At 43.6% G+C, this 25,407-nt stretch overlaps 1 protein-coding gene across 2 annotated transcripts in view; it reads left to right on the top strand.

Moving 5' to 3' along the window:
• The window catches only part of GARNL3 (GTPase activating Rap/RanGAP domain like 3), a 1,096,377-nt gene that overhangs the window by 294,594 nt on the left and 776,376 nt on the right, over positions 1-25,407 (top strand). The window contains exon 2 of one of the 2 annotated variants that reach the window (XM_086920960.1): positions 16,459-16,479. The exons of the other annotated variant lie outside the window; for it this stretch is intronic. Coding sequence (XP_086777086.1) covers positions 16,459-16,479 — 21 coding nt within the window. The remainder of the gene's footprint in view (positions 1-16,458; positions 16,480-25,407) is intronic. 2 annotated transcript variants of the gene reach the window in all.

Below are 25,407 nucleotides of genomic sequence, written 5' to 3'. Positions count from 1 at the left end.
ATTACATTAAATACACCCCAAACCGCGCACTACACTCTGCCAACCAATGTCAAATGGCCCTGCCTAGATACAAATATGCCAGACTGGGAGGCCAGTCCATTGCAGTTAAAGCCGCCAGAACCTGGAATGCACTTCCTCTGTACCTTTGAGCCTCTCCGACCATCTCTGTTTTTAAGAAGGGGTTAAAAACCCATCTGTTTAATGCCCCTCTCTAGTTGGGTTGGTTATGCTATGTTCTGACACTCTCTTTTTCTAAAACTCACCGCGCCAGGATACTTTGTAGTAACAGAGCGCGATACAAAAGACTTAATAACATAACATAACAAGTAGTGTTATATTCCAATTTATCCAACATAGACAATTGTTAGCCACTGTAAAATGAGAGACATCCCAGATAAATAGTTATATTTTAGATGGATCCTGTGCTCTAATTGGTGGCATTTATTCCTGCTCTACTCCACAATATCATTAACAAAACATCAAAAACAAAAATATTGAAAAGGTGTGTATAGTATTCGTATGTGTAGGTTCACTTTACTTAACTCCACATATAAGTACCTTGACAATATCTATCTATCTATCTATCTATCTATCTATCTATCTATCTATCTATCTATCTATCTATCTATCTATCTATCTATCTATCTATCTATCTATCTATCTATCTATCTATCTATCTATCTATCTATCTATCTATCCATCTATCTATCTATCCATCTATCTATCTATCTATCTATCTGTATATATGTATTTTAATATATTTTATTTATTGCAACAGCATTCCTTTTCTAGGCACAACAAGAATTCAAGCCTCACTAACAAGCTCTTATTTTGCAAATTGTATTTATTCGGCAAAAGAAACAGATGCGTTTCGACCTGCTTCAATGACCAAGACCGAAACAGGTCTTGGTCATTGAAGCACCAAATTCTTTTGCCGAATAAATACAATTTACAAAATACGAGCTTGTTGGTGAGGCTGGAATTCTTTTCGTGCCTAGAAAAGGAATGCTGTTGCAATATTGAGTGGTGGCGACCACTGAACCTGCCCCGACTCGTGAGGCAAGGCAACCTCACCACGCTTTATCATTTGAATAACACATATATATATATATATATATATATATATATATATATATATATATATATATATATAATCAAGGTAGATACATGTGGAATTTGCTATGGTAAATCTATACTAAGCATGGGTGAATTTTGCGAATCTCGCGTTCGCGAATTTTGCGGATTTGCGAACTCGCAATCCGCAAAATCCGCGAATTCTCGCGAATTTTTATTTTTTTTGTGTTCGCACGGGTTTCTGCCAGTTCGCGAGGGTTTTGTACAATTTCGCAAACGCGAACTTACCTGTCGGGTCGCAAGTTTTGCGAACTTGTTGTTTCTACGTGTCCAGCCTGTTTGGGACACTCTTCTTCATCACTGCCACTCTCTGTCACCACTGCCACTCTCTGACTACTCATGCCACCCTCTGGCCCACCCATGCCACCCTCTGTTTCATCACAGCACCCTCTGGTTGTCCAGTGTACATTATTGTGGCAAAGCAAAGCACACCTTCCCTGCCTCAAGTGACCTGAATTAATTTGGGGCTGATTAATGTGTCACAGAATATTTTTTTAGCTGGCACCTGCTTCCTTAGTGCTTCCTGATTAGTGATCTTTTGCACTTGCTAAGTGCTTTCATTGTTGCAAAATTAATTACAACACCTGCCCTGCCCCAACTGACAATAATGAATTAGGGGCTGATTAATGTGTCACTGGATTTGAACTTCCAGCCTGGCTCCTGCTTGTCTCCCTTAGCTGTAATTCAGGACCTTTGTGGCATATGTGTAACTATTCTGAGGGTCAGAGCAGGGTCACATAATAGTTGCAAGTAGGCAACTGAACTCTGGAGGGGCCCCTCAGGAAGCACTACAGGAAATGGCTACTAATGATGAGCTTGAACTTTTGAGCCTGGTAAGTAGTTTCAGTTTTGCTAAGATCGTATTTCTGCAATTTAGAGCTTATTCGCGGGGCGCGTAGTTGAACTGGGAAGCCGCGAACTCACGCGAACAGTGCGAGCAAGCCATAAAATCCGCTGCTCGCGGATTTGCGGATTTTGCGGGAAATTCGCGAATCTCGCGGATTGCGAATTTACCGAAAATCCGCAAAATCCGCGAGCGGAACGGATTTTCTGCCCATGCTTAATCTATACTTACCTTTATGCACTTACCCTCTCGAAATTTTGCTCCTCAATATTTTAGCTAGACGTGGGTGAAATTTCCATTAAACTCTCATAAAATCACTTAATTTCAGTAACTGCATTATGCTTGTTAAGTGAAATGGCTGAAATTATGCTATTACACTACCTTGTGAAATTATGGGGCAATTGCAACAAAGTACATGGGAACAAAGAAAACAATTAGAACACGAACTTCTACTGCTGGTAGTGCTTGTAAATTTCATGCCACTTTTTAGTGTGTAATGGCTCATCCATTCCAAAATAGATGCGAGAATGAATTTTGTGCAAAAATATAGCACAAATGCTGTTTGTAAATTTCATGCAAATATGCGGAATTTTGAGCAATTGTTCTGAAATTTTACATAACTATGCAAAAGCAAATCACGGTAATTTCACAATCCCCTATTTTAACCATAGTAGTTTGGTAACAAGGTGTTTCCGTAGTCGATATTTCGAGATATAACCCTGCTTGGGGCTGACAATTCTATACTAGGTTCATGTAAAAAGGTGGAATGGTCAAACCTATTGAGATCTGTGCAAAGAAATTTATAATTCTTGGACTCTCTCAAGGGGACAAAATAAAAGATGCCTCTCCAAGGAAGGCCTTCATCTCTGCAACGGTCTTGTTGCTTCGCTCAAATCTCTTGAGATGCTCACGTCTCAAAGCTTATGCCTGTCACAATTTGTCCTGCTGCTGGCCTGATGTCGCCTAGCAAATCATACTATTCATCTGTGCTCAGGGTTTTTTAATGCACTATACAAAGAAGGGGAATATATAAATATACAAGTATTCTCTCATTTATTCATTCATTCATTTTCTCTTTCATGCCAGATCCTAAGGATTAAGGTTGTCTCACGTCCAATTGCTACACTTAAATACAAATGAGAAATTGTGAGTGCTTCTGTAGAAAGAAGCTACCCTGTATTCAAGTTGTGAGCAAGTTGCCAGCAAAGTACATATTTCAATTTACAGTAAACATATTTGTAAGTAGCCCAGCTCGGTGGATTGAGGTAAGAGAAGGCAGGATGGTTTCTTTCCTTTTGGTAACTTTTTCCAGGACTGGAAATTGTGCAAAATTTTGCAAAGCGATGGTTTGCTCAGCGGTGGCTCCTCCGCAAAGGCTGAGGAGCATCGCCCCACTTGCAAGAAGGAAAAATAAAACGATAATGATGCAATATAATTATCATGTTATTTTTCTGTACTGCACTAGTTTGGTTTTTAGGACTGGGCGAGGTGGGGCTGGGCTGTGTCATGGTGAGGAGTGGTTGATGCACCAGAAGTGCGCATGATGATTTGGCTAGCCGTCGTGGGCCGGCCAAACCGTCATGCCCACTGCAGCATTGATCCACCCGGCTGTGTTGCAAAGCCGAGTGGAGAAATGACCCAAGCTCCCAGTTCCTGTCTGAGTGGTGAACCAGACTGCTGAGGCCAATCACAATGCTGCTGTCATATCATCTGGTGACAGCAGCGTCGTGATTGGCTGGGGAGTACAGAAGGATGGAGGGGAGGCAGCGGCCGGCAGGTACTATTCAGTAGCAGCCGCCACTGGGTTCGTTCTAGTGTTATTTTGTATAGATTGGGAGATTCTTTAAGAAGCAGATTTAAAAGACAGTGCTAAGGATAATTGATAAGGCTCTGTGTGGCTTCTGCTAAAGCTAACTTTACTAATCCCTCTCAGCTGTCAGTCTCGATCACACAGGATCGATGCACTCAGAAGGGCCAAGTTTTAAGTTAAACTCACTCTTAGCAGGGATTTCTTAGCAGGGTATATATCCCTGACTAATATGATCTCCTAAACACTTCGCATGTCACAGGTTAACTCTAAAGCACTTTTTTACTAGCTGGCTGGCTTCCATCGAGTTAAAAGACAGAGACACAGAAAGACGAAAGAGAAACAAAGACGAGAATAAAATACCATGTATAATTCGTTATGGAAAAATCTCCATAAAATGTATTTCCAACTTCAATAACATTTTTTAAAAATTAATTCGACATTACTAGTTTCTAATATTAGGTCCCCCCCCCCCCCACCCAAATGTGTGAGAGGCCTTTTCCTAAATATTCGTTCATTGTCAGGAAGAGCAGATTGAGCAATTTAGGTTTGTGTAAAATGTCATTTACGCAGGCGTAATATTGTGTAATTTCTGGCATCCGCTTGACGATTAATATGCAAAATGCCTGAGATTGTGCAATTACTCCACATCATGTAACTGAAACTTCATTTGGGTAAAAATTCCATCATGTGAGCGCAGGATAAGGGAAACAAACTGAACTCCAGCAGCTGTTTTTCGCGCTATGTGCAATTTTGCACTTCTTTTTTTCAGAGACAATATCGCCCTCATTTAAAAAAGGGCCAGATTCAGCTCTAATAAATAATGCAAAACACTGAAGCTTGCATTTTGCATAGTGACATATAGGTTTGTATATTTTGGGGTAATTTCCTGTAATTTTTACAAAGGAAAGTGCTAGTATTTCGTCTGGGTCTAGGGCAATAAGTTGTCCTTCCATTTGGACTGACTGCACCACCAAAGCGAAGCTTAATTTATTATAAGTGCCATCACTGGCTAGAATCAGGTTTAAGGATACAGAATTCACCATCTCTTTGAGCTGTTAAAGTTGTATCTTTGGTCCTCGACCTTGGTGAGCACAGCAGACCAAGAAGCACAACAAATGCACACTCGTGGTTGCAAGCAGGATGAGATGCTTTTCTATTTGGTGGTTGTTGTATGAATAATAATAGTAATAATTCTAGATTTATAAAGATCGACTTATCACCCCTAAGGGTATCCAGGCACTGAGGGCCATCAAGGAGATTTAGGGGCCCATTAGGCTGGCGGTAGCCACCGCTGGCCTGGCGGGGGCAATCCGCCCGCCATCCTCAGCTAAATGCCCCCCGCCATCTTAGTATGGCGGGGGTGACCGCGGCGGACGGAAAGATCGTCTGCCGCTTTTCCGCCAAAAAGTCTAACATGGTGGTGGTGTTTATTTGACACCGCCAGCCATATTAGGATGGCCCAAGATAGATGCCTTTCTGTGGCGGCAATGCCGCCACGGAAAGGGATGCGGTCTTCACTTCGGGGGCCCCCTGCGGGCCCCCGGAGTGAAGGAGAGGTGGGGGGTGTACAGGGGGGGTACCTGTGGTACCCCCTGCATTTGCATTAACAAAGCGGCAGGAACCGCGCGGTGCCTGCCGCTTTCTTAGTGCAAATGCATTCATGCATGTTTAGCATTGTGGCGGGCGGTGAAGAGAACCCCGCCTGCCACAATGCTAAACACGCAGGATGCGCCCGCCACAGTGGCGGGCGCATCTTATTGCCCCCCGCGGGATCCCCCGCCCTTATGGCGGGCGGTCCCAAAGACCGAAAGGATGGCGGGCGGACTAAGTCCGCCCGCCATCCTAATGACCCCCTAAGTGAGCTATTGCCCAGAGTCATGATGCTGAAGTAAGCTGCCGCTAGGGATCGAACATGACCCCCGCGTTCCGGAGTCAGCAGCTCTGGCCACTGCGCCACACCTCTGCCTGCAATAATGGACATGCTCACAATACACAGGTCCAGTGCTTCTTTATTCACATGTGTAGTCATTTTTCTTGCAGCATCCGTTGTTTCAGCAATGTGTTTGGAGTGTTATTGGGATGAGGATAGGACTTTCGCATTGCTTCAGAAAACATCACACCAGAGAACAACCATATCAATGGAGCCCTGCACTGTGGTCAGAAGATCACCTTAAGAGCAGTAATGTGCTGTACATCTGCCTGCTCTACTGTGGTTAAGGGTACTGACATTTTGAATATATTTTCTCTGTCACATTACAACAGAAGTTACAAATGGCACTGAAGACACATGCTAATGGAACAAAGAGGCTTATTTATGGGCCCTTGCGTCTCTTTTGCGCCACCAGTGCATCACTTTTTGTGACACACCAGCGGTGTAAAAAAAGTGCCATGTTGCGTCATATTCCCGAAGTGACGCATTTAGGTAGATGCGTCACTTTGTAAACCCCTGCACCAGGTATAATGCATGCCTGATGGCATTCCGACGCAATAAAGGGTCGTAGAAGTGATGCTGTAAAATCTATTAGATTTCACTGCGCCACTTCTAAAATGCAAATGCGGCAATATCTTACGCCTGCCTCATGGCAGGCGTAAGATTGACGCAGGCACATTTAACATGGGACTTGCCCATGTGTAATGACCCATTGTTGGAGTTGCGTTACTTTTGTGACACACTCCAGCAAAGCGTCATTTTTGCGCCTACAGATACATCAGAAATACTGACGTATCTATAACTCCTTACAACATGATGTGTCATACTGTAAATATGACGCATCATTGGTGCCACAAGGAGGGCGCAATGAAAAGTGACGCATCGCTGTTTTCTCACAGCGATGCGTCACTTCTCATAAATGGGGGCCAAAGTATTTTAGGGGGGGGTGGGGTTGTGCAGCACCCTCCCCAAGGGTTCTTCAGAACCCAGGGACCCCATTTCCTGTGGATGATATATTATTTAAGGGGGGGTGTACAGACTCCCTCCCAGGACATTTCTGGGCTACAGGGACACCATCTCCCATGGCAGATTCATTTCATGAGGGGAGGGAGGCATTAGCGCTCAGGGACCCCATCCCATCAGATGTTTTTTTAAACTTAGGGCCTTATTCACAGAAGTAAACTTAGACATTTGGTCTAAAATTAGACCAAATGTCTAAGTTTAAGACTTTTGGAATTCACAAAGAGAAATTATGAGTACTATCTTTATGTCCGCACTTGGGGTGGAGTTCCTGCCCTAGTGTGGACAATCATAAAGATAATAATTGTAAATCCCCCTTGTAAATTTGCAAATTCATAAACTTAGATGTTTGGTCTAAGTTTAGACCAAACACCTACGTTTACCTTTGTGAATGAGGTCCATAGAGCTTTACTGTTAGACCTGACATCCTTGGCATGGTTTGGACCAACACATTTAGCCTTTTCGCCTCCTCTTTGGCTGAATTAATGTGTGTTGGCCTTAGGACTCTGTACACCTTATCACAAATAACCAATGTTAAAATGCTTGTGCACACTCCTGTAAACATGGCAAATTGGCATAGACTTAATTGGCATATTTAATTTTCTTGTAAGTCCCAGTAAAATGGAACTAGATGTACCTAGGGCCTGTCAATTAAATGCTACTATTGGGTCTGCAGCACTCCTTCAGCCTTCCACTTAAGTAGTAAATTATCTCAGGCTGGCCATTGCAATCTGTGTGCAGTTTTGAACTGCTATTTGGACCTGGCAAAATAACCCTTCAGACAGGCATCAACCTTCCTTTTTAATACATATAAGTCACCCCTGACGTGTGCCCTAAAAAGCCAATAGGACAGAGTGCAGAGTATTTAAAAAGTTGTGCATGTACTTTTAAGTTTTACATGTCCTGATGGTGAAAAACTCTCACTACTGCAAGACCTACATGTTTCATAGGATAACATTGGGCTACATCAATGCATTTAATAAGTGATAACTTTTGATTGGGAGCATGTGGGAATGTCAAGTTTGGTCTCATATGAATTTCAATGTAAAACCATGTTTAACACTAAAGTCAGATTTTAAGTCACAATTCTGAAAATGGCACTTTTAGAAAGTTGGGAGTGCCTGCAGCCTGTATCCTACAACACATAACTAGATGTCTCATCTCTCATGGTATATGTTTTTGCCCTTTTGTCCCAGCATGCCCAGCAATAACATTTGTATATATATATATATATTAATTTCTCATAGGATCTGTTCCTGACCCAGAGTCCCACCATCTCTAGTAGTTACTACTGTATATATATCTCTCAAGTTGTCTGTTCTTACCCTCGTGGTGCATAATGAGTAGCAGTCCATTATTAATACCTATTTCTCATGCTGTGGGGTTCCAGCATGCCTAGCAGTCTCTTGTGCATACTAATCTCCCGGGGTAACAGTTCTTGCCCCGATGTTGAAGCATGCATATCAGTCCCTTCTGAAACCTATCTAACATGGTATCTGTTATTGCCAGGGTGTCCCAGCATAACTACCAGTCACTCATGTATACCAATCTCTCATGGTATCTCATCTTGTCCTGGACACCCAGCAGGACTAGCAGTCCTACTGTATGTTTACATGTAAATTATCTTACTTTTTTGCCCTTTATTTTGGAGGCCCTCCCTAGTGCTGCAAGCTTGCCGGTGTATTACATTTCTGAACCAGGCAAAGATTCCCCTAGGAGAGTTGTGAGACCTGGCTATTCCAGCAAATTTATCCCCAGACTTTGGCCTCATATTTTAGACCCTGTTTTATTTTTGTATTTTTCTTTTTAATGTTAATTTGCTCAGTACATCTTCTTTCACATATATTACAGTACACATGAACACACTCCTTTAGCATCATAAATACAACATATTTCCCACTTTCTCATAACCCTCCATCAACTGTTGTTGTGTTAACCCTGGGAAACAGCATGCACTCTTCATGTGTTTTCACCGGCTGCCTAATTTTCCCTTGGAGCTTATATTTCAATTTAAATTCCTCTGTACGTATTCTACTTCCTCCATATTTTGTCCCATTTTCGTGGGAAACCTCTAGCTGCGTAGGTTACCTTTTCGGCACCTGAGCATCATTCTAAATGTTTTTCCCAGTCCCGAAGGTCCAGTTGTATGAATGCCCCCCACCCCCTGGCAATATTTTGTTTCGCCACAATAGCTGCGATTTTCAGCCAGATCATTACATATTTAGGTCACTTTATCTCACCTGTTATGCATAGTAGTAGCCATCTTGGTTCTAATGAAATCTCCTCCTCTGAGACTTCCGCCATAATACTTGTTACTTCCCTCCAGTAGTGGTGTATGTATTTGCAGTCCCAAAGAATGTGAAAGAAGGAGCCTAGTTCCCCACACCCCCTTGCACAGTATTGAGAAATTCCTCGGCCCCACCGGTGTAGTTGTGTCCTAGAGGCGTAGGACCTGTGAAGGAAATGCAACTGGATTAAATGAAACCTTCCCCTCATGTCACCTCATGAGGACTCTGCACTGCCTCCTCCAAGTGGTATTCTTCCAAGAGTCCCACTTCTAGCTCTCATGCTCCTCTCAGGGGCTCAATTGTCTTGTACGTTAAGGAGGTGGCCTTACTTGTCATGTAATCAATTAATAATCTGTCTTCCATTGGAGAGTATTCCACCAGTGTTTGCCCTTCCTTGATATATTTGCACAATGCGTGGCCCAGCTGCAGGTATCTGTACCTTTCTGTAGCGGCCAACTCATATTCAACTTGCAGAGTCTCAAACATAATCATTGTGTGTCCCCTCCAAACATCTCCCAAGCTTTCAATGTCTAGTATTTTCCATTCTTTGAATCCAGTCAAGTTCCCCACCTCACACAACTTATTACTGTCCCATAGAGGAGTCTTCTCGGTCAGCTTCCCTTCCCATCCTAGATGTTTATTCACTTCTCACCAAGCACGCACCACTGTCTGGGTATGAGGTGGAAGTAGTCTTTCCTTACTTTTACCATACAACGCTGCAAGATAACCCCTCGCCCCCATAACCCAATGGTCATTTCTGAATGTTGGGCCACTCCGATCCATGAAAGCCCAATCATTCCCACAATTAGCTGCAATACCCAATAGTACTTTTGGATATCTGGGACTGCCAGTTCCCTTCATACACTCCTCTTTGCAGCTTACCCAATGCTATTCTGGCTCAGCCTCCGTCCCATAAGAGTCTACGCACTTCACTATCAATTCCCTGGAACACCTTTTTCAGTATTTTATATGGGGTATTTTGCATGATGTAGAGCAGTCTGGGCAAGGACATCATCTTAAATATCACCGCCCTGCCCATCAATGAAATTGACAGTTTCCCCAAGTACTCAACGTCCTGTTTCAATCACTGTATCTGAGGATATAGATTTCCCTCCAGGAAATCTTCATCTTTCACAGAGATTTTTAAACCTAGATAAGTAAATGCATGTTTGACCACCAATGCTGTTGTTTCTATCGGTCTCCGTGGGATATCTCCCATTAAGGGATAAATCAGGGTCTTATCCCAGTTTATTCTATATCCTGAGTAACTGCCGAACTGTTGGAAGATGTGCAGCACCCGATATACTGATCTGAAGGGCTTCGCCAGATATAGGAGCACATTGTCTGTGTACAGAGATATTCTATCTTCCCATGTGCACTCTAGCTCTATGCCAGTTATTATTAGATAATTAAGGACCCAGGCTGCCAGAGGCTTCAATGCCATTGCAAATATCATGGATGAGAGTCGGCAACCATGACTTGTGCCTTTCCTCAATGGGAACAAGTGAGATACCGCCCCATTCACTTTCACTCTTGCCCTCAGATCTTGATATAGAGCTTCATCCATGCACAGAACTTAGGGCCAGATGTAGAACGGCTATTACCGGTCGGTAACGGCCAAAATTAATGAATTTCGTCCATTACCGACCGGTAATAGGCCTTTGTTATGTAGGGTGCTAATTTACAGATTCGGTAAATACCGAATCTGTATTTACTGTTTACCGAATCGGTAAATGACATGTAGGAAGCACTTTAAAGAGTGCTTCTGTGCTTTAAGGATTCGTTATCTACCACCAACTATTAGTTGGTGGTAAATAACGAATAGCTCTGTAAATGCAAATTTGTGCATTTACACCTGTGCCATGTGACAGACATACATGCCTTCAGGGCATGCATGTGTGCTACATGTGCGCACAAGCACTATTCAGGGGTGCAACAGGGTGTCAAAGTGACACCCTGCCACCCTTGACTCTCCCTATTTTACTGAATCGGTAATTACCGATTCGGTAATTGCCATTCATTCCTATGGGCCTCCAACTTGCATTTGTGCAGGGGTAGGCTAGAACCCCAGCACGCAGTAAGAAACTGACGCATCACCTCCTCTCCAGTTAGGAACCAACACATCACCTCCCCTGCGCAGCAGTAAGGAAACAAAGCATCACCTCCCTGGCAGCAAGGAACTGATGCATCACCTTCCCTGTGTGTTTGCAAATGAATCATCCCCTTCCCTGCGACCCTTTTTGTTTTTGCTTGTGACGCATCCAAGGTACTTTGTGTGAAAAGTGTTGCATCTGCAATTTGATTTGAAGAGAACTATTTCTTCCTTTTGAAAGTCATATTTTTATTACTGTATTGTGGATTTTTGTTGTTTTCGTGGTTACATAAAGATTACTTATTTTTCTAAAGCGGTGTGGTGTCCATTTGTAGTGTTTTCACTGTATTACTGTATGCGTGCACAAATGCTTTACACACTGCCTCTGAGATAAGCCTGTCCGCTTGTGCCAAGCAACCAACAGGGTCAGCAGGGGTTACTTTAGAAGGTTAACCCCCTTACCCTGACTAGGAAGAAGGGTCTCTACTTGGACAAAGGTACCTACCTCTGCCAACTTGAGACCCCCATTTATAACAAGAGTCATAACCAAAGCCATAGCTAAAGGTCCAAGAGGGAAACGACGATGTAACAGAGTCTATGACACAGAGTGTTCGGCTGTTCACTGAACACGACAGGTATTTGTGACATTAAGCTTTCCATTACTTGTATATTTTTATTAGATATGGTAATTTAATTAATTATATTTTAATCAATCAGGTAACTGTTTGCAGTTTGGATATTTTTAGCCTGTTATTACCGATTTGAAATGCATTCAAAGCAATTTTATTAGAATCACTGGTTATTGAGGGGAGTGTGATGGCCCCTCAATTTTGTAATGATTTTTGTAACGGTTTTAAGTAACTATACAATAAACTTTACTTACTTACTTACTTACTGCTGCCAGTCCTGCAGAGTTGACGGGGCTAGTCTGACACCATGCTGCCCCACCCACTCACCAACGTTTGTGCCCCCTCACCTCTTCTCCCCTCATACCTTCTCCCAACCACTTTCCGACTCTGTCCCTGAAGTGGAGTCCAGGTAACACTCAACAGCATTTACTTTATGCGTGAATGCTTTAGTGGTTTTTTTTGTACAATTGCAGTACAGTCAGAAGGAACCACAACCCATATGTGTTTGGGTATGTTTGTGTGTGTGTGTTGGTGTGTGGGCATGTGTGCGAGGGAGACAGTGTATTGTGCACCTGTGTGAGTGTGTTGTATGCCTCTGGGTGCCTGCATACATGTGTGCATGCACACGTCTTTTGTGTGTGCCTATGTATTTGTGTGTGTGTGAATGTTTGTATGATCACATTAGAACAGAATAGTATCTATAAATGTATAAGCACTCTTCTCCCTTCTAATGTTGAATGGTTTGTAAAGGGCTTATCTCTGATATGTTTCAACACTTAGCCAAATGTTTCCATTGTAATCATCACATTAATGATAATGGTAGTAATAGTAGTAGCAACAATAGCAGTAATAATAATGATAATAATGGAACGTTATTAGTAGTGGTAGGAGTAGTTGTATTTCTAAAACAGTAACTATATAAATATTTATATTATTATTTATTATTGTTAGTGCTATTATTGTTATCAGTTTTTTAACCTCATAAGTGCTGCGCCACTCCAACGGCCGACGGCACCACTACCTCGGGAGTGCTGCCGTCGGCCGTTGGACGTTCCAACTGCACCTGCGCAATGGAACGTTCAGCACTGGAGCTGGACGTTCCATAGCTGCTAAGGTGATAATATTAACCCCTTGCTTGTGACTCGAATTCGGGAGCGGCGCCGGAGGGGCGAGGGGGTGAGCATGGCGCTCCCGTACTTTTGACTGGTCCATGCCATCATGCGTCATGGGCGGCGTGTGCTCATGATGGCGTGGAGCCGTCATGACCCCGCCCACTCACTAATTCGTCCGCAGAGGCAGGGAATTAGTGCCGTGTGGGCGGAGCGGAAGCAGCATGATGGTTCCACGCCATTATCAGCACACGCTAACCGTGACTCATCACGGCGTGGAGCCAGAATTAGCACGCAACGGGTTAATAGGGTTTTATTTTTATTTCTATACTGCTATTATTATTATAATTATCCTACGCCTGACAGCATTTCATGCCCCATTGCTGTCATGCTCTACAACAGCAGGTGGATGCCCGTCTTACTATTCAGGCTCATCCAGATGTCCTAAAGGACGAGTTGTTTTTTCTCTACGGTCACGTAGAAAAGAGAGGATGTTCTAGAAGTGTTGTCTCCTCTACATAAAGCTCTGCCTCCCATTGTGCACTATATAGTGCGTGTGGTGAATTAAATGATGGATTTGCCGGAGCGCGCATTCCTGCCCTGAGCATGAAACCTCACGCTGGTACCCTTTCAAAATCTACACATCCTTAACCTAATTTTAGTTGGAAACTTTTGCTGGCCTTCTGGTATCATTGCCTTTGATAATTTAGATGCTATTTGTTACTCACCTTCAGGTGGCGCGTTCATTGTCTTTGTTAGCTGTGATTCTCAAACAACCATCAAGAGCAGCCACTACTTGTCCAAAGAACCCTATAGCCTCTTATTGGAAACACATACTCCACCCTAACACATTGAAATCCACTTGATTCCACACATTTTTTTCTCCTGGACCCACTTCCTTCCCTTTGTCTACCACCCTCCCTCTGCCCATCACAAGATCAATGACCTTAAACATCCCACTTCTTCCATTCCCATCCCTGAAGCCCAATTACCATCATTAGCTCTTAAAATTACTTCCCAGCTTTAATTAATCAAATTCGCAGCACGCGTGTTCTGTGGTTAAACACCACTTCTTTTGTTCAATGAAACTATATACTCTGCAATGAATCTCAGCATCCCTGATTCACTTTTACTCTGTCACCCCACCGAGTTTTACCCCACAATATCTGCTTCCTAAAAGCATAGATTAGTGAACCACTCCAAAATCCTCTGAGCCTGGAACATTTCAAAGCAGACAACACAGCATCAGCTCCCTAACACAGGAAGTTAATGCTGATAAAACCTCATTTATGTAAAGTCTCATTTCTTTCCTGAAATCTCATTTCCAACAACTAGAGCAACCTATTATTTCTTCTTTCCCACTCCAAACTCACCCGTAACGGACTCTAGCATCCCTACCACTTACTTCAACTTCTGCTTCTTGCAAAAATATCTACATGAGATCACCCACACCAATCCCTTCTCTGCCCAGCCTCCCTCTTACACCTGCCTAGTCCCCTCCCCAGGTCAACTGACTTGCCTCATTCTCTTAATGCTCTCTTTTGGAACCAGCTCCACACACACTGTTGTCCGATCTAGACACTGCTGGAATCCCTTGACCCACACCGGTTCATGTCCTAAATCTCTACACGCTTGTTCTTAGCCTCCTGGTCACCTGTTGATGTTCCTCTAGGTTTAGTGTAATTATTTCCTCACTTGCCACCATGCACATCAACAATTTACAATTAACTGTGCTCTCCATATGCCTGAACCAAGAGAGAATGTATTAAGTTGATAGGTGATAGATGATAGATCCAGATGCCTATTCTGTTCGCATATAAAGCTTACTCTCATAACTCATCAATGTTTATTTGTGGGCAGATGTACAGTGCATACTGCAGGCGCAAAGTCTGTGTAATCTGAAAATCATAGGGTTTGCAGCAATATAATGCAAGGATGCAATATGCCAGCACCAGAGAAGCCTGCTGTGTTCGACTCCTCAAACACCACAATTGGAATGGCAGTAAAAGGGACAGTCCTTCCTAATTGAAATTAGTAATTACAAATATCAATGTCTTGTGACCACAACTGTGGTTCCAAATTATTGAGAAATGACTGACTCCAAGTTCCAGAAGTGACAGGTTTGAAAGGGTGACAGAGCTGCCTGGAGCCAGGTGCCCTATTCGAGTAACTGATGCAGGTTTTCAGGGAGAGCACAGACTGGTATTGGTGACTGCTGCCTCCCCAATATCTTCCCAAATAGTAAATATTTTTGTAAAGCAGCACCTGTTCCGTTAATGAACACAGGCTGCTAATTAAAATATGTATCATTCGAGAATGTAAACGCAGGGTCAGAGGCCCGTTGTTGCATGCAGCCGTAGTGCTTAATTTGTAAAAAAAAGAATGAGTGCCAAGGCTCTCAGCAAGAGACCACCCCAGCGTGCCCCACCCATTGCCCCTCGTAGCTCTGCCAATGACAGTACCTACACAACCACTAACCATCACACTGCTCAGGTGTGGCAATTCAACCTGTTCGAGGAACCCAGAGCTTCAAGAAGGGCTTGGGAGCAGGTATTAATTGTTGTTGACGTATATTGAATTAATAAACAACTGTTGTTCTGGCTATTTCTGAGTTACATAAACAGTGATACTATGTGGCAGCTCTCATAAGTGCCGATAATTAAGTGCTGGTGCGGAGCATCGAAACCACCGGCTCAAATTAAGCATGGCATGCATTCAAAGCCAGTTGTTGGGTTACACATACCAACCAGTCTATTTAAAATTCATTAGGTAAGGGATTTTACCACCTTCTGCAGATGGGCAATATGTGGGTGGACTCTTTGTACATAGGCCGCGTTGCTAATTGCACACCTGTTTTCAAACAAGTTGGTGTGCAGTTTGCCCAAACTGGTTTGTGAGCAGATATTAGTACACTGAACTCATGATTCCCTAAAACTATTAAGAATGAAAAGGGGGGGTTAACGTATTCCGAGTCGTCTGCTGTTTACAGGCCTTGAAGGGTTAATAGAGTCTCAGCCTGTGGTGGAGTCCAGGCCATGCTGAGCCGTACAGGGCTGTCACTCATTCCAAGCTGCCTGTGTCCTGGTGTCCTCAGAAGCCCTGCTCACCCCTGAATGTCTTCAAAAGAAATGCCACGAACTCGTGTTTCTGTACCTAATATCCATTTGAGAGCTGACAGTAAAAGAAATGAATATATAGGGGGCTCGAGCGAAGACAGAGGCCATGCTGTGACGCACAGAGCGGATAATGGTTGATGCTGCCTAGAACGAAACTCTCTCGGTGCTTTTTTCATAACCTGTCAGAACTGTCAGCTCAATGTGTCAAAATATTGAAGACTTTCCTGAAAGTGCACGGTGCGTGCCCGCACCAGAGCTCTTTTTTTGTGTTTGTTTAGTGTAGTCGCCTATGAAAGGCCTGCACCTCACTGCCACTGATGCTTCTGCGTGTGGAAAATGTATGTCAGCTACTTTCGTGTACAGTGCAAAGTGTTATATTCCTTCTCTTGTAAACATTTGTGCTAATAACAATGAGGTTTTAAATGAGAGAATAATCCTTGTGTTTCATGTCTTTATTTTATTGCTGCCTTTTCCCTGAAACATCAGAGCAACTGCATTCCATGAAAGGTACAGTTCTGTGTTTTTACTTTCCAATTCGAGTGCATTTTAAGCATAAAATTCGAAGATAATATTATTGACAATCTGCGCATAGCCCCGCTTTCCATTAGTCATGTATCTGAGATCACCAGTTTTGGATAAATACTGATCATTCTGCACTGTAATCAAGAGTGAGCACTTTAATTCTGGTCAAACCTATGTAACATCTGTTTGAAGTGGCCTTGTGGTCCTGATGAGAGTATTCCTGGGATTGTTCTGGGTAGCGGAAAGTCTACACTTCAAAAGAAGCAGCCAAACCACCTTCTTCTGTTCTTGGACTAGTGTCTGTTCTGGCACAATAAGAGAGGAATGAGGCACTGCGTAAGCATCAAGGCGCTAACGGTGTCCTTGTGCCATGTCGTGGGGTGGAATGTTGCTACTATCCCACAGATGGCAAAAATCCTAGAATTGACACAAACAATTTGGAAGGATATCCAGTGCTCCAGTTAAAAGAGAACTTGGGGGCATATTAGCCAGGGCATCTTCGCCGCTTTAGCTGCACTTTTTGCCGCTAAAGCGGCACCATTTTAATCGCCCTATCAGCAAGCCGTCACTAGCAACCCCCAAAACGACCATTTTGGGGGCCACTTTGCATGTCAGCGATATTTATCGCTAATGACATGCAAAGTAGGCGTTCCTGACCAAAAGACCACGAAAACAGCCGCTAACAGACCGAACGCCTATTAGCAATGAGGCCCCGGCCCTGGTTAGCGATGAAAAAAGTTGCACTAACTGGGGTTACTGCAGGAATCTTTACACATGCCAAAATCTGTAACAGCTAGATTCATCATAGTGCCATTTTGCGAGTCCTTAATAGCGATTATTAAGGAATCGCTATTAAGGACTTGCAAAACGGGATTCATGTAGGAATCGCTAAATAAATTGCGATTCCTACACAACTATGGGCCGGCCCATAGGATTGAATGGGGAGTTATTCCATATTTGCGATTAGCAATTTGCTAATCGCAAATAAGGATGCGAATTCAAGGGTGCCAGGGGTGTCCAAAGGACACCCTGTAGCACCCTTGAAATGTAATCTGCATTGGTGTTGCGCACACACGTGTCCAAATGACATGTGTGTGTGTAACATGCAACTTAGAAAAATGCAATTAAATGCATTTTTCTAATTTTTCGCTATTTACCACGAGGTTTGACTTCGTGGTAAATAGCGGTCCTAATTTGTGAATTCACAATTTTCAAACGTTTCATGAATAGCATTTAAGGAATCTCTAATAGAGATTCCTTAAATGCTAATCCTCGCAAATTTGCGAATTCTTTATTAGCGATTTTTGCATTTGGGATGATGAATCCCAAATGCAAAAATTGCACTCGCAAAGGGCCAGATTCTCAGAATCTGGCCCTTTTGCGAGTGCATTTCGCTTGATGAATCTGGCTGAATGTACATACAGTAGGGGGAGGAGGAGGATGCAAGACTAGGGCCCACATGCATCAATATCGGCTTTTGCGATTTCTAAATTGCGATAAAAAGCGATTCGCAATTTAGAAATCGCAAAAGTCTATGCATGATTATTTTTTTCATTTTTTATGCAATTCGGTAGAAATCGCTATTTTTACCGAATCGCATAAAAAATGCGATTTTCAAAATGCGAATTCGCAATTCCCATTCATTCCTATGGGCCAAAAGGCCCATAGGAATGAATGTGAATTGCGAATTCGCAATTTGAAAATCGCAATTCCTCAATCCATTTCAAGGGTGGAGAGGGGGGTCTAAATGACCCCCCCATGCACCCCTAAAATGTATTTTTCGCATCATGTCGCACACACACATGTCCTAAGGACATGTGTGTCCGTAACATGAATGTTTTAAAAATGCATTTACTGCGTTATTTAAACTTTTTGCAAATTTACCGAGTAGTTCAACTACTCAGTAAATTTGTCCCTCTAATTGCGAATTCGCAATTTAAAAAGTAATCATGCATTGCTTTTAAGAAATCGCAAATTTGCGATTTCTTAAAAGCAATCGCAATTTTAGAAATCGCAAAAATGTTGTGATTTTTAAAATTGCTTGATGCATCCAAAAAAGCATTTTTGGAATCGCAAACGGCCGATTTTAAGGAATCGCACCGTTTGCGACTCCAAAAATGCTTGATGCATGTGGGCCTAGGTCGCCCTCCTTAGTACATAAAGTCAAAAAATGAACCCAAAAGTGTCGGGTTCTGAGACCTAGCTTGAGATGGTGGCTTCTGCCCAATCTGGCCGAAAAAAGCCTGGAATAAAAAAAAATATATTTCTTGAGTCCTCTCACTCACCAGGGTTTCCCCATGGTGACATGCTTCATCATTGGGGCCATCCCAGCTGTCTACGAACTGGGGCGTGCTACGACTTGCTAAGTTACGTAGGAGCACTATTTTGTGGAAATCTATGGGGCATATTACCAAGCAAAAGCGATAATTAACGCTATTGCTTGGTTAGAGACAAAAAATTACCGCTGAGCTGCGGCGATTTTTATCGCAGATAAACCTTGGTATTACCAAGGTTTATCGCAAATGCGATAAAAATCGGCCGCAATGCACGAATATCGCTGAAAAGTCAGCGATATTCATGCATTACCGAGCTAATGCTCTTAGCCATGTTATCCAACTCCCATTGGATAACATGGCTAAGAACTGCTCAGGGCAGGCGTTAGCTTTTGGAGATATTCGCACTAAGCGCGAATATCTCCAAAAGTTGGTAATGGGAGATAGCGATGTTAGCGACTGTTTCCAGTCGCTAACATCTTGGCACGCCCACTTTGCATGTCATTAGTGATAAATATCACTGACATGCAAAACGGGGCCCAAGATGGTCGCTATCTCCTACTAGCTGTCGCTAACTGGTGTTAGCGACAGCTAGGTAATAGGGAGATAATTTTATCTCCGCTCTAAACATGTTGACCGTACACTGAATCCCTTCTCATTAAAGATAGGTAAACAGTGCCTACCCCGTTTTTAACCATACATACCTAGGAGCAGGAATAAAAATTGGTTAGGCCCACTAGCACTGTATTTTTAATCACTATACATCCACTCCACTGCACATTACACCACTCATAGTCTTCCACAAAATAGAGCTCCCACATAACTCCGCAAGTTGTACACGCCCCAGTTCGTAGAGAGCTGGGATGCCCCCAATGATGAAGCATGTCACCATGGGGAATTCCTGGTGAGTGAGGGGACTCAAGAAAGACATTTGTCCTTCTTCCAGGCAGAAGCCACCATCACAAGCTAGGTCTCAGAACCCGATACTTTTGGGTTCATTTTTTGAAAATCCTGACTTAGTCATTATCCTCAATGGGAGGTGGAGTCTAAGGCTGAATCCTCCTCTGCCTATTAGCAATCTTTACGTTAGCGATAAAAGCTTTATCGCTGTTTCACTTGTGTTTTTGGTGGATTTTGCCGCTATTGCTGGATCTTTAATTGCATGGGAGCTAAACGTTGGTAATAACGCGATATCTTCACGATAGGATCCGTCGATAAAACAATATGCGCTAAGCGCGATTGGCGATATTTATTGCACGCCCTTGCTAATATGCCCCCAGGTCTCCTAAGATCTACCCACAATCTCATGATGACATTTTCATGTTCTTTGCAGTTTCGAGGCACCACCATAAGGTGGCACCCTAAAAATGCTGCCTTATTTACCCTTGTGGTAAACCCAGACCCTCCTCCCCCAAGGCATTTGATATGGGATGGTAGTATTTGCTTCTACATATATCAGTCGACAACAACACTACACGCGGTTCTAAAAATCCAGAAAACCAAGTTTAAAATGCAATGCATCAATATTGTGATTAATGAGTTATCATATGTAAGTACCCTGCCCGTGGTAACCCTGATTCGTAGTATAACCATTTTGTCTGTAATTGACTAATATTTCCAAAACGAAATCGGATATTTACCCATGTATGCTTTCTCCCAAGATTTATATGGATTTCAGATTTTCTTATAATTTTCAAATATTTGCTGGTGTAATCAATATTCTGCAAATGTCTCAGCATACCAGTAATTTAAATTAATACACATTTAAGTATAGCCACATGTAGCAAGCCATGCAACATTGTAACTCACAAGTGCATTTTCATTGTTTACATTTTTGTTTATTTATCCGTTGGGAATTTCTTTTCAAGAAACTCTAAATAGCCCCTTACATCCCCAACCATGTTCAAGATTTAAAACTACCTGCAAAGGGTTTGTGAATACCAAAATGACCTGCTCACTATTAATTTAAATGTACAACTCTGCCATCCTGGTGTAATGTGTTTATTTTAGGATCATATCTTAGGAAACGAGTGACAACCGTGACCTAATTATGGCCATCAAGGTCCCCATTACAAGTTGCTCAGAGTGGCCTTCCATGCAAGGACAAGTGTTCCGGTGTTTACAGGCCCAGAGGAGTATTTATCGAGGCCCGATAATTACCCCGAGACATGTGAGAAGCTGGACGTAGGGTGGGCCGCTTCTGCGCCCTATCATACCTGACCCCATAGTTCAGCTTGGAGAACGCTGAAAAAGCTCCCCCAGCTGACGTAAAAGGAATTGTGCCCTGGGGCAACCTCTGCTCGATCCACCACCACCCGCCCACAGAGCTGGGGGGAAAAAAAACCCTACAATATTTACCATCTGTCTGCAGCAGGAGGTAAGTACACGTGGATTTAGACCTATTATTTCCCTCAGAAAGGGGAAAAATGTGTGGGTTTGCATCTGATATTCTGGGTTTGCACGCTGTTCCCCATTCTGCCGAAAATAGCTCATAACCCCCGGATGGTCAATTCTGGGCACAGTATTTCCCCACAGAGTTAACGGCGAACTCTTAATGAAGGCTCAATATGAGAAAGGGGGGGGGGGGTGTTTAAAAGAAGGGGAGATATAGCATCAGTGAGCGACATTTCCAACAAATAACAGCATTCAGGACCCGAACTAGCATCAGTGAAGCCCTCCAATCCAATAATGTATTCAGCCCAATACAACAATAAAATTGATCAGTGCAAATATAAACAATACAAGTTAAAACAAACAGTGAGTGTATAAAAACATTGATTATCACTAGGCACCCTAAGGCAGTGCAGCTGTTGTAGGGTACCAGTTCCCAGGGTTTTAAGGGGCCCACTGCACCCCATTTAGGGATATCCACTAGTACCAAACAAAGGGACGGGGTTCCTCTTTCCATGATCCAATTTGGATCCATGGAATCCTTGCTTTGCCATCAGCAGTGTCCATGCTCTGTACACAGCCACGCTGCAACTCTGGGCAATAGCTTGCTTAATCTCCACTACGGCGGCCCACCCGCTGCGGGATGCCTGGCTTTCACCTTGGGGATGCCCAGTAGGGGTTATCTCACAGGGAAAAAGCCAGGACGGGTTCCCAAGGCAAGCGCCTTGATGCCTTCGGGTGATACGTGCGCTATATAAGTCGCAATACATACATACATACATACAGCCACTTTTAGTTACAGCTCTCCAGGGTATGAGGACTTTGAGGAAGAATGTGATTCATGGATCCTTTCATAGCAAATAGTGACTGTTTCCTGGACCTTGCTTTAGGTTTTATGCCAAGCCTTTATGCTTGCTGTTACCACCATCCTTTGATTGAAGCTCCTGTGTATAATTGTGCTATGCATCAGTGGCGGCTGCTCCCTGGAAGCAGCAGTTGGGTGGGGAAAGTTAAATAAGAACATTCACTTACCTGACAGCCGGCCGACTGGCCGGCCGCCGTTCCTCCATCCTCTTCCAAGCTTCTTCTGTGCAAACAGGAAGCAGGAATCACCCGGGCTCCCAGGCTCCCCATAGCCAATCACAATGCTGAGTTTAGCGCTTAGCCAGGGAATGGGGGCTTGGGCATGTTCTCCACCCAGGCTGTAATGCAGCCTTGGTGGACAACATGCAAAGTGTGCATGACTGTTTGGCCGGCCCAAGAGGGCCAGCCATTCAGTCATTGTGCACTTATGAAGTGTGCAAACGACTCCTCCCCTCTGCCCAAGTGCTTGTTCCTTCGGTGCCTCCCCAGTTTCGTCCCGGGTATCTCACACAGTTTATCCTCCTTGCTTTGTATCCCTCTCACTTCACCTGCCTCCCGTAAGTCTTACTTGTTGCTGCACTGGTGTCTCTCCTCTTGTCATGCAGGTGTCACATATGTTGGTCACGACTAAGCTAAGAATTTCACAGGACACAACCTAAATTATTTTCTACAAGTGCTTCATCTGGCAGCCCCTGTCCTCGGTCAGTGTCCCCATGTGCCTCACAAGTATGCTCCCACAAATTCCCACCTGTATCACAGCCACCCTTCACAGATCTCCAGCTCACCAAATTGTTGAGTAGCCATGGCACGTGCTCTCTTGCCTGAACTTGCCCTGTATTGTGGTCCAAGACTGCAGAAGACTGGCCAAGGACTAGAAGCGTGCCAGTTGCGGTTGGGCCATGACCTGATGACACTACAGGCAGTGACCAGCAGACTGAAACATCAGACATGTGCAGGAACCCATCAGCCGTGCACGCACAACATGTGCTGCTTTAGCCAATCCACAGCAATGAAACATAGTTGATGAAGATGTGTGTGGTGAGGACCATTTTAGATCAAACACACAAAAGGTGAGGGGCAATGCCTGCCATAAATCTGACCATGGGCAGTCACTCGGGCTAGCATTCAAGCTTGGTTCTTTTGCCCAACTCGCCACCTCAATTTGGACCCATCCATATGCAAATAATTCTTTCTCCTGCTCCATTAGGAACAGTAAACCCTGAACTACCAGGCCAAGTCCTCCTTGAACCGGAACCCCAGCAACCCAAGAACCATTTTAGAGCAGTTTATTGTTATTACATCAAAGTCAGAAAGCTGGTGGAAAAGGGTTGGATTTTAATATATACACTTCTTCACTTGCTGTGTGTTTGTGCACCTCTGTTCCAAACACTTTCCAAATGATTGCACTAACGTTTTGGAACGACAGACTTGGCACTTTCCGTGACAATTATGGCACTTAACTGCTACTTGAGTCTATGTATTAAGGCAGTATTGAGACCACACTTTTATTGGTTTTGTTTAACCCTGGGCGAAGTGATACGCTCTTGTAGTTTGCGAAGTTTGTGCTACCTCACAGTACGTGAATTGCATGTAGCACAGTGCAAACCCGCTGAGCGTAGCTGTCATTTTTTGCTTGCTCGCGGTTTTCAACGTCAAGTTGGCGACCACGAGCGTGCAAAATGACATACCAGCAACACTTTTTCCTCGTTCACGATCAGCAACACCAACTTGCCGATCGCGGGTGTGGAAAATAAACCTCCTGGCGAGATTCTCAATGCGGGGAGGTCAGGTTTCTCATTGTGAGTGGTCGCGTATGCTCGCGACCTCGCGTGATGAGAAACTACCAGTCCGCGTTGAGAAAGCTGCCGCTCGAGTAGAAATGTACTCGAGTGGCAGAAAATGACTGCCTGCACTGTGCAAGATGCAGTTTGCACTGATTGCACAGTGCGGACAAGCATCAGGCACTGTGCAATCAGTGCGAACAGCATTTTGCACAGTGCACTACGCAGTTCGCGTAGCTCGCGTAGTGCAAAGTGCACTTTGCGTAGCTACGCGTAGCACTACTACGCGAACTACGCCCAGGGTTAGTTTTGTCATTAGGGGAGTGCAGGGGTTAGTGTTTAGTATGACATTAAATTTGAAGCTAACCTATATGACTTTTTCAATCACATGCCTTCGGTATAATTAATACTCAAAGCGTTGCAGTACTTTTTTTTGAATCACCAACTACTTGGAAAAAGGGTGGAGTTTACAGAGATTGTAGGACTAATAGGCAAGGGTGCCCAAAGTGTTTTTCAGACCCACAACGTTCCGAATTTTCCTAGAGTTTGTGAAATCTCTTGGTTTGCACTGCATCCTTCACCTGTACAATTGTTTCCCCGCATTCACAAGTTGCTCACCACATGGTGCAGTAGAACTCATGAGTAGTCCCAGGATTCCTGTAACGAGGGCCTCTGTGGTTTATCAAGGAGGCTAGACCCTAAATGGATACATCGAGCACTTTGTGCAAGAGTGGTACTCAGTCAAGTGTAAGTTTGCAAAGTGAGAAATCCCCGTCCTCACAAAGCCAGAGCGCTCCTTAGCTGCTCCCTGGCGAGGAAGAGTTTACAAATCTCAAAACCGATCGGCTGTTCCGACTTTAAATACCACATGTTCACTCAGTGAACTCCAGATTGCATTGGCCTGTTCTCTTCCTTCATCCATTCTACTATTGAGATGCTGTGATGCTGCAGCCGCTCGATATGAAGTGTCTCCACAAAGCGAACGGTGCTTGCTTTATGTAAAGGTGCTGATCGCAAGGATTACAATGTCTTGGCGCTATGAATCCCAGGACAGGGGGAGGCAGGCTTGGAAGCAATCGGATAACCTCATGCAGTGCGCATGGTGTAGAAAAGGCTGGCACGTTTTATTGAAATTTGAATTTAAGATGGTCCTGCACCCTATAAAATTAACCACCAAGGCGCAATGTTTAAAGCAGTAATATTGTTTTGTCTCACAGCATGCCTCATAGCGTACACCCGAGCAACGTTTGCACTATAGAGTTACTGATACACACATACTTGGTGAATGGATGTACTTTTCTCGGAGGATGTTAATTTGCCATAAATTATAAGTCGTGTGTTTACATGGGCGTCCGCAGAAATTTTTCCAGGGGGGGGCAACATTTTTAATTCATCACCATCCTCCGACATGATTGAGCACAAGTATTAAATAAACAAATAAAAAAATCTAATAAGACAAAGAGCCTAAATAAACAAAGAAACCCATGGGGTGGGAGAAAAATCATGTGAGGCTTCACAACAGATTACCTGGCAACCACAATGAAACAGAGGAAAAAACAAACAAGCATTGGCATAGCCAATAGGTCTTGCCTTTGGGACCTTAT

The sequence above is a fragment of the Lissotriton vulgaris genome, chromosome 5 (assembly GCF_964263255.1).
Source record: "Lissotriton vulgaris chromosome 5, aLisVul1.2, whole genome shotgun sequence".
NCBI classification, from domain to species: Eukaryota; Metazoa; Chordata; class Amphibia; order Caudata; family Salamandridae; genus Lissotriton; species Lissotriton vulgaris.
The sequence above is the reverse complement of the archived record's forward strand: the minus strand, read 5'-3'. Positions and strand labels throughout refer to the sequence as shown.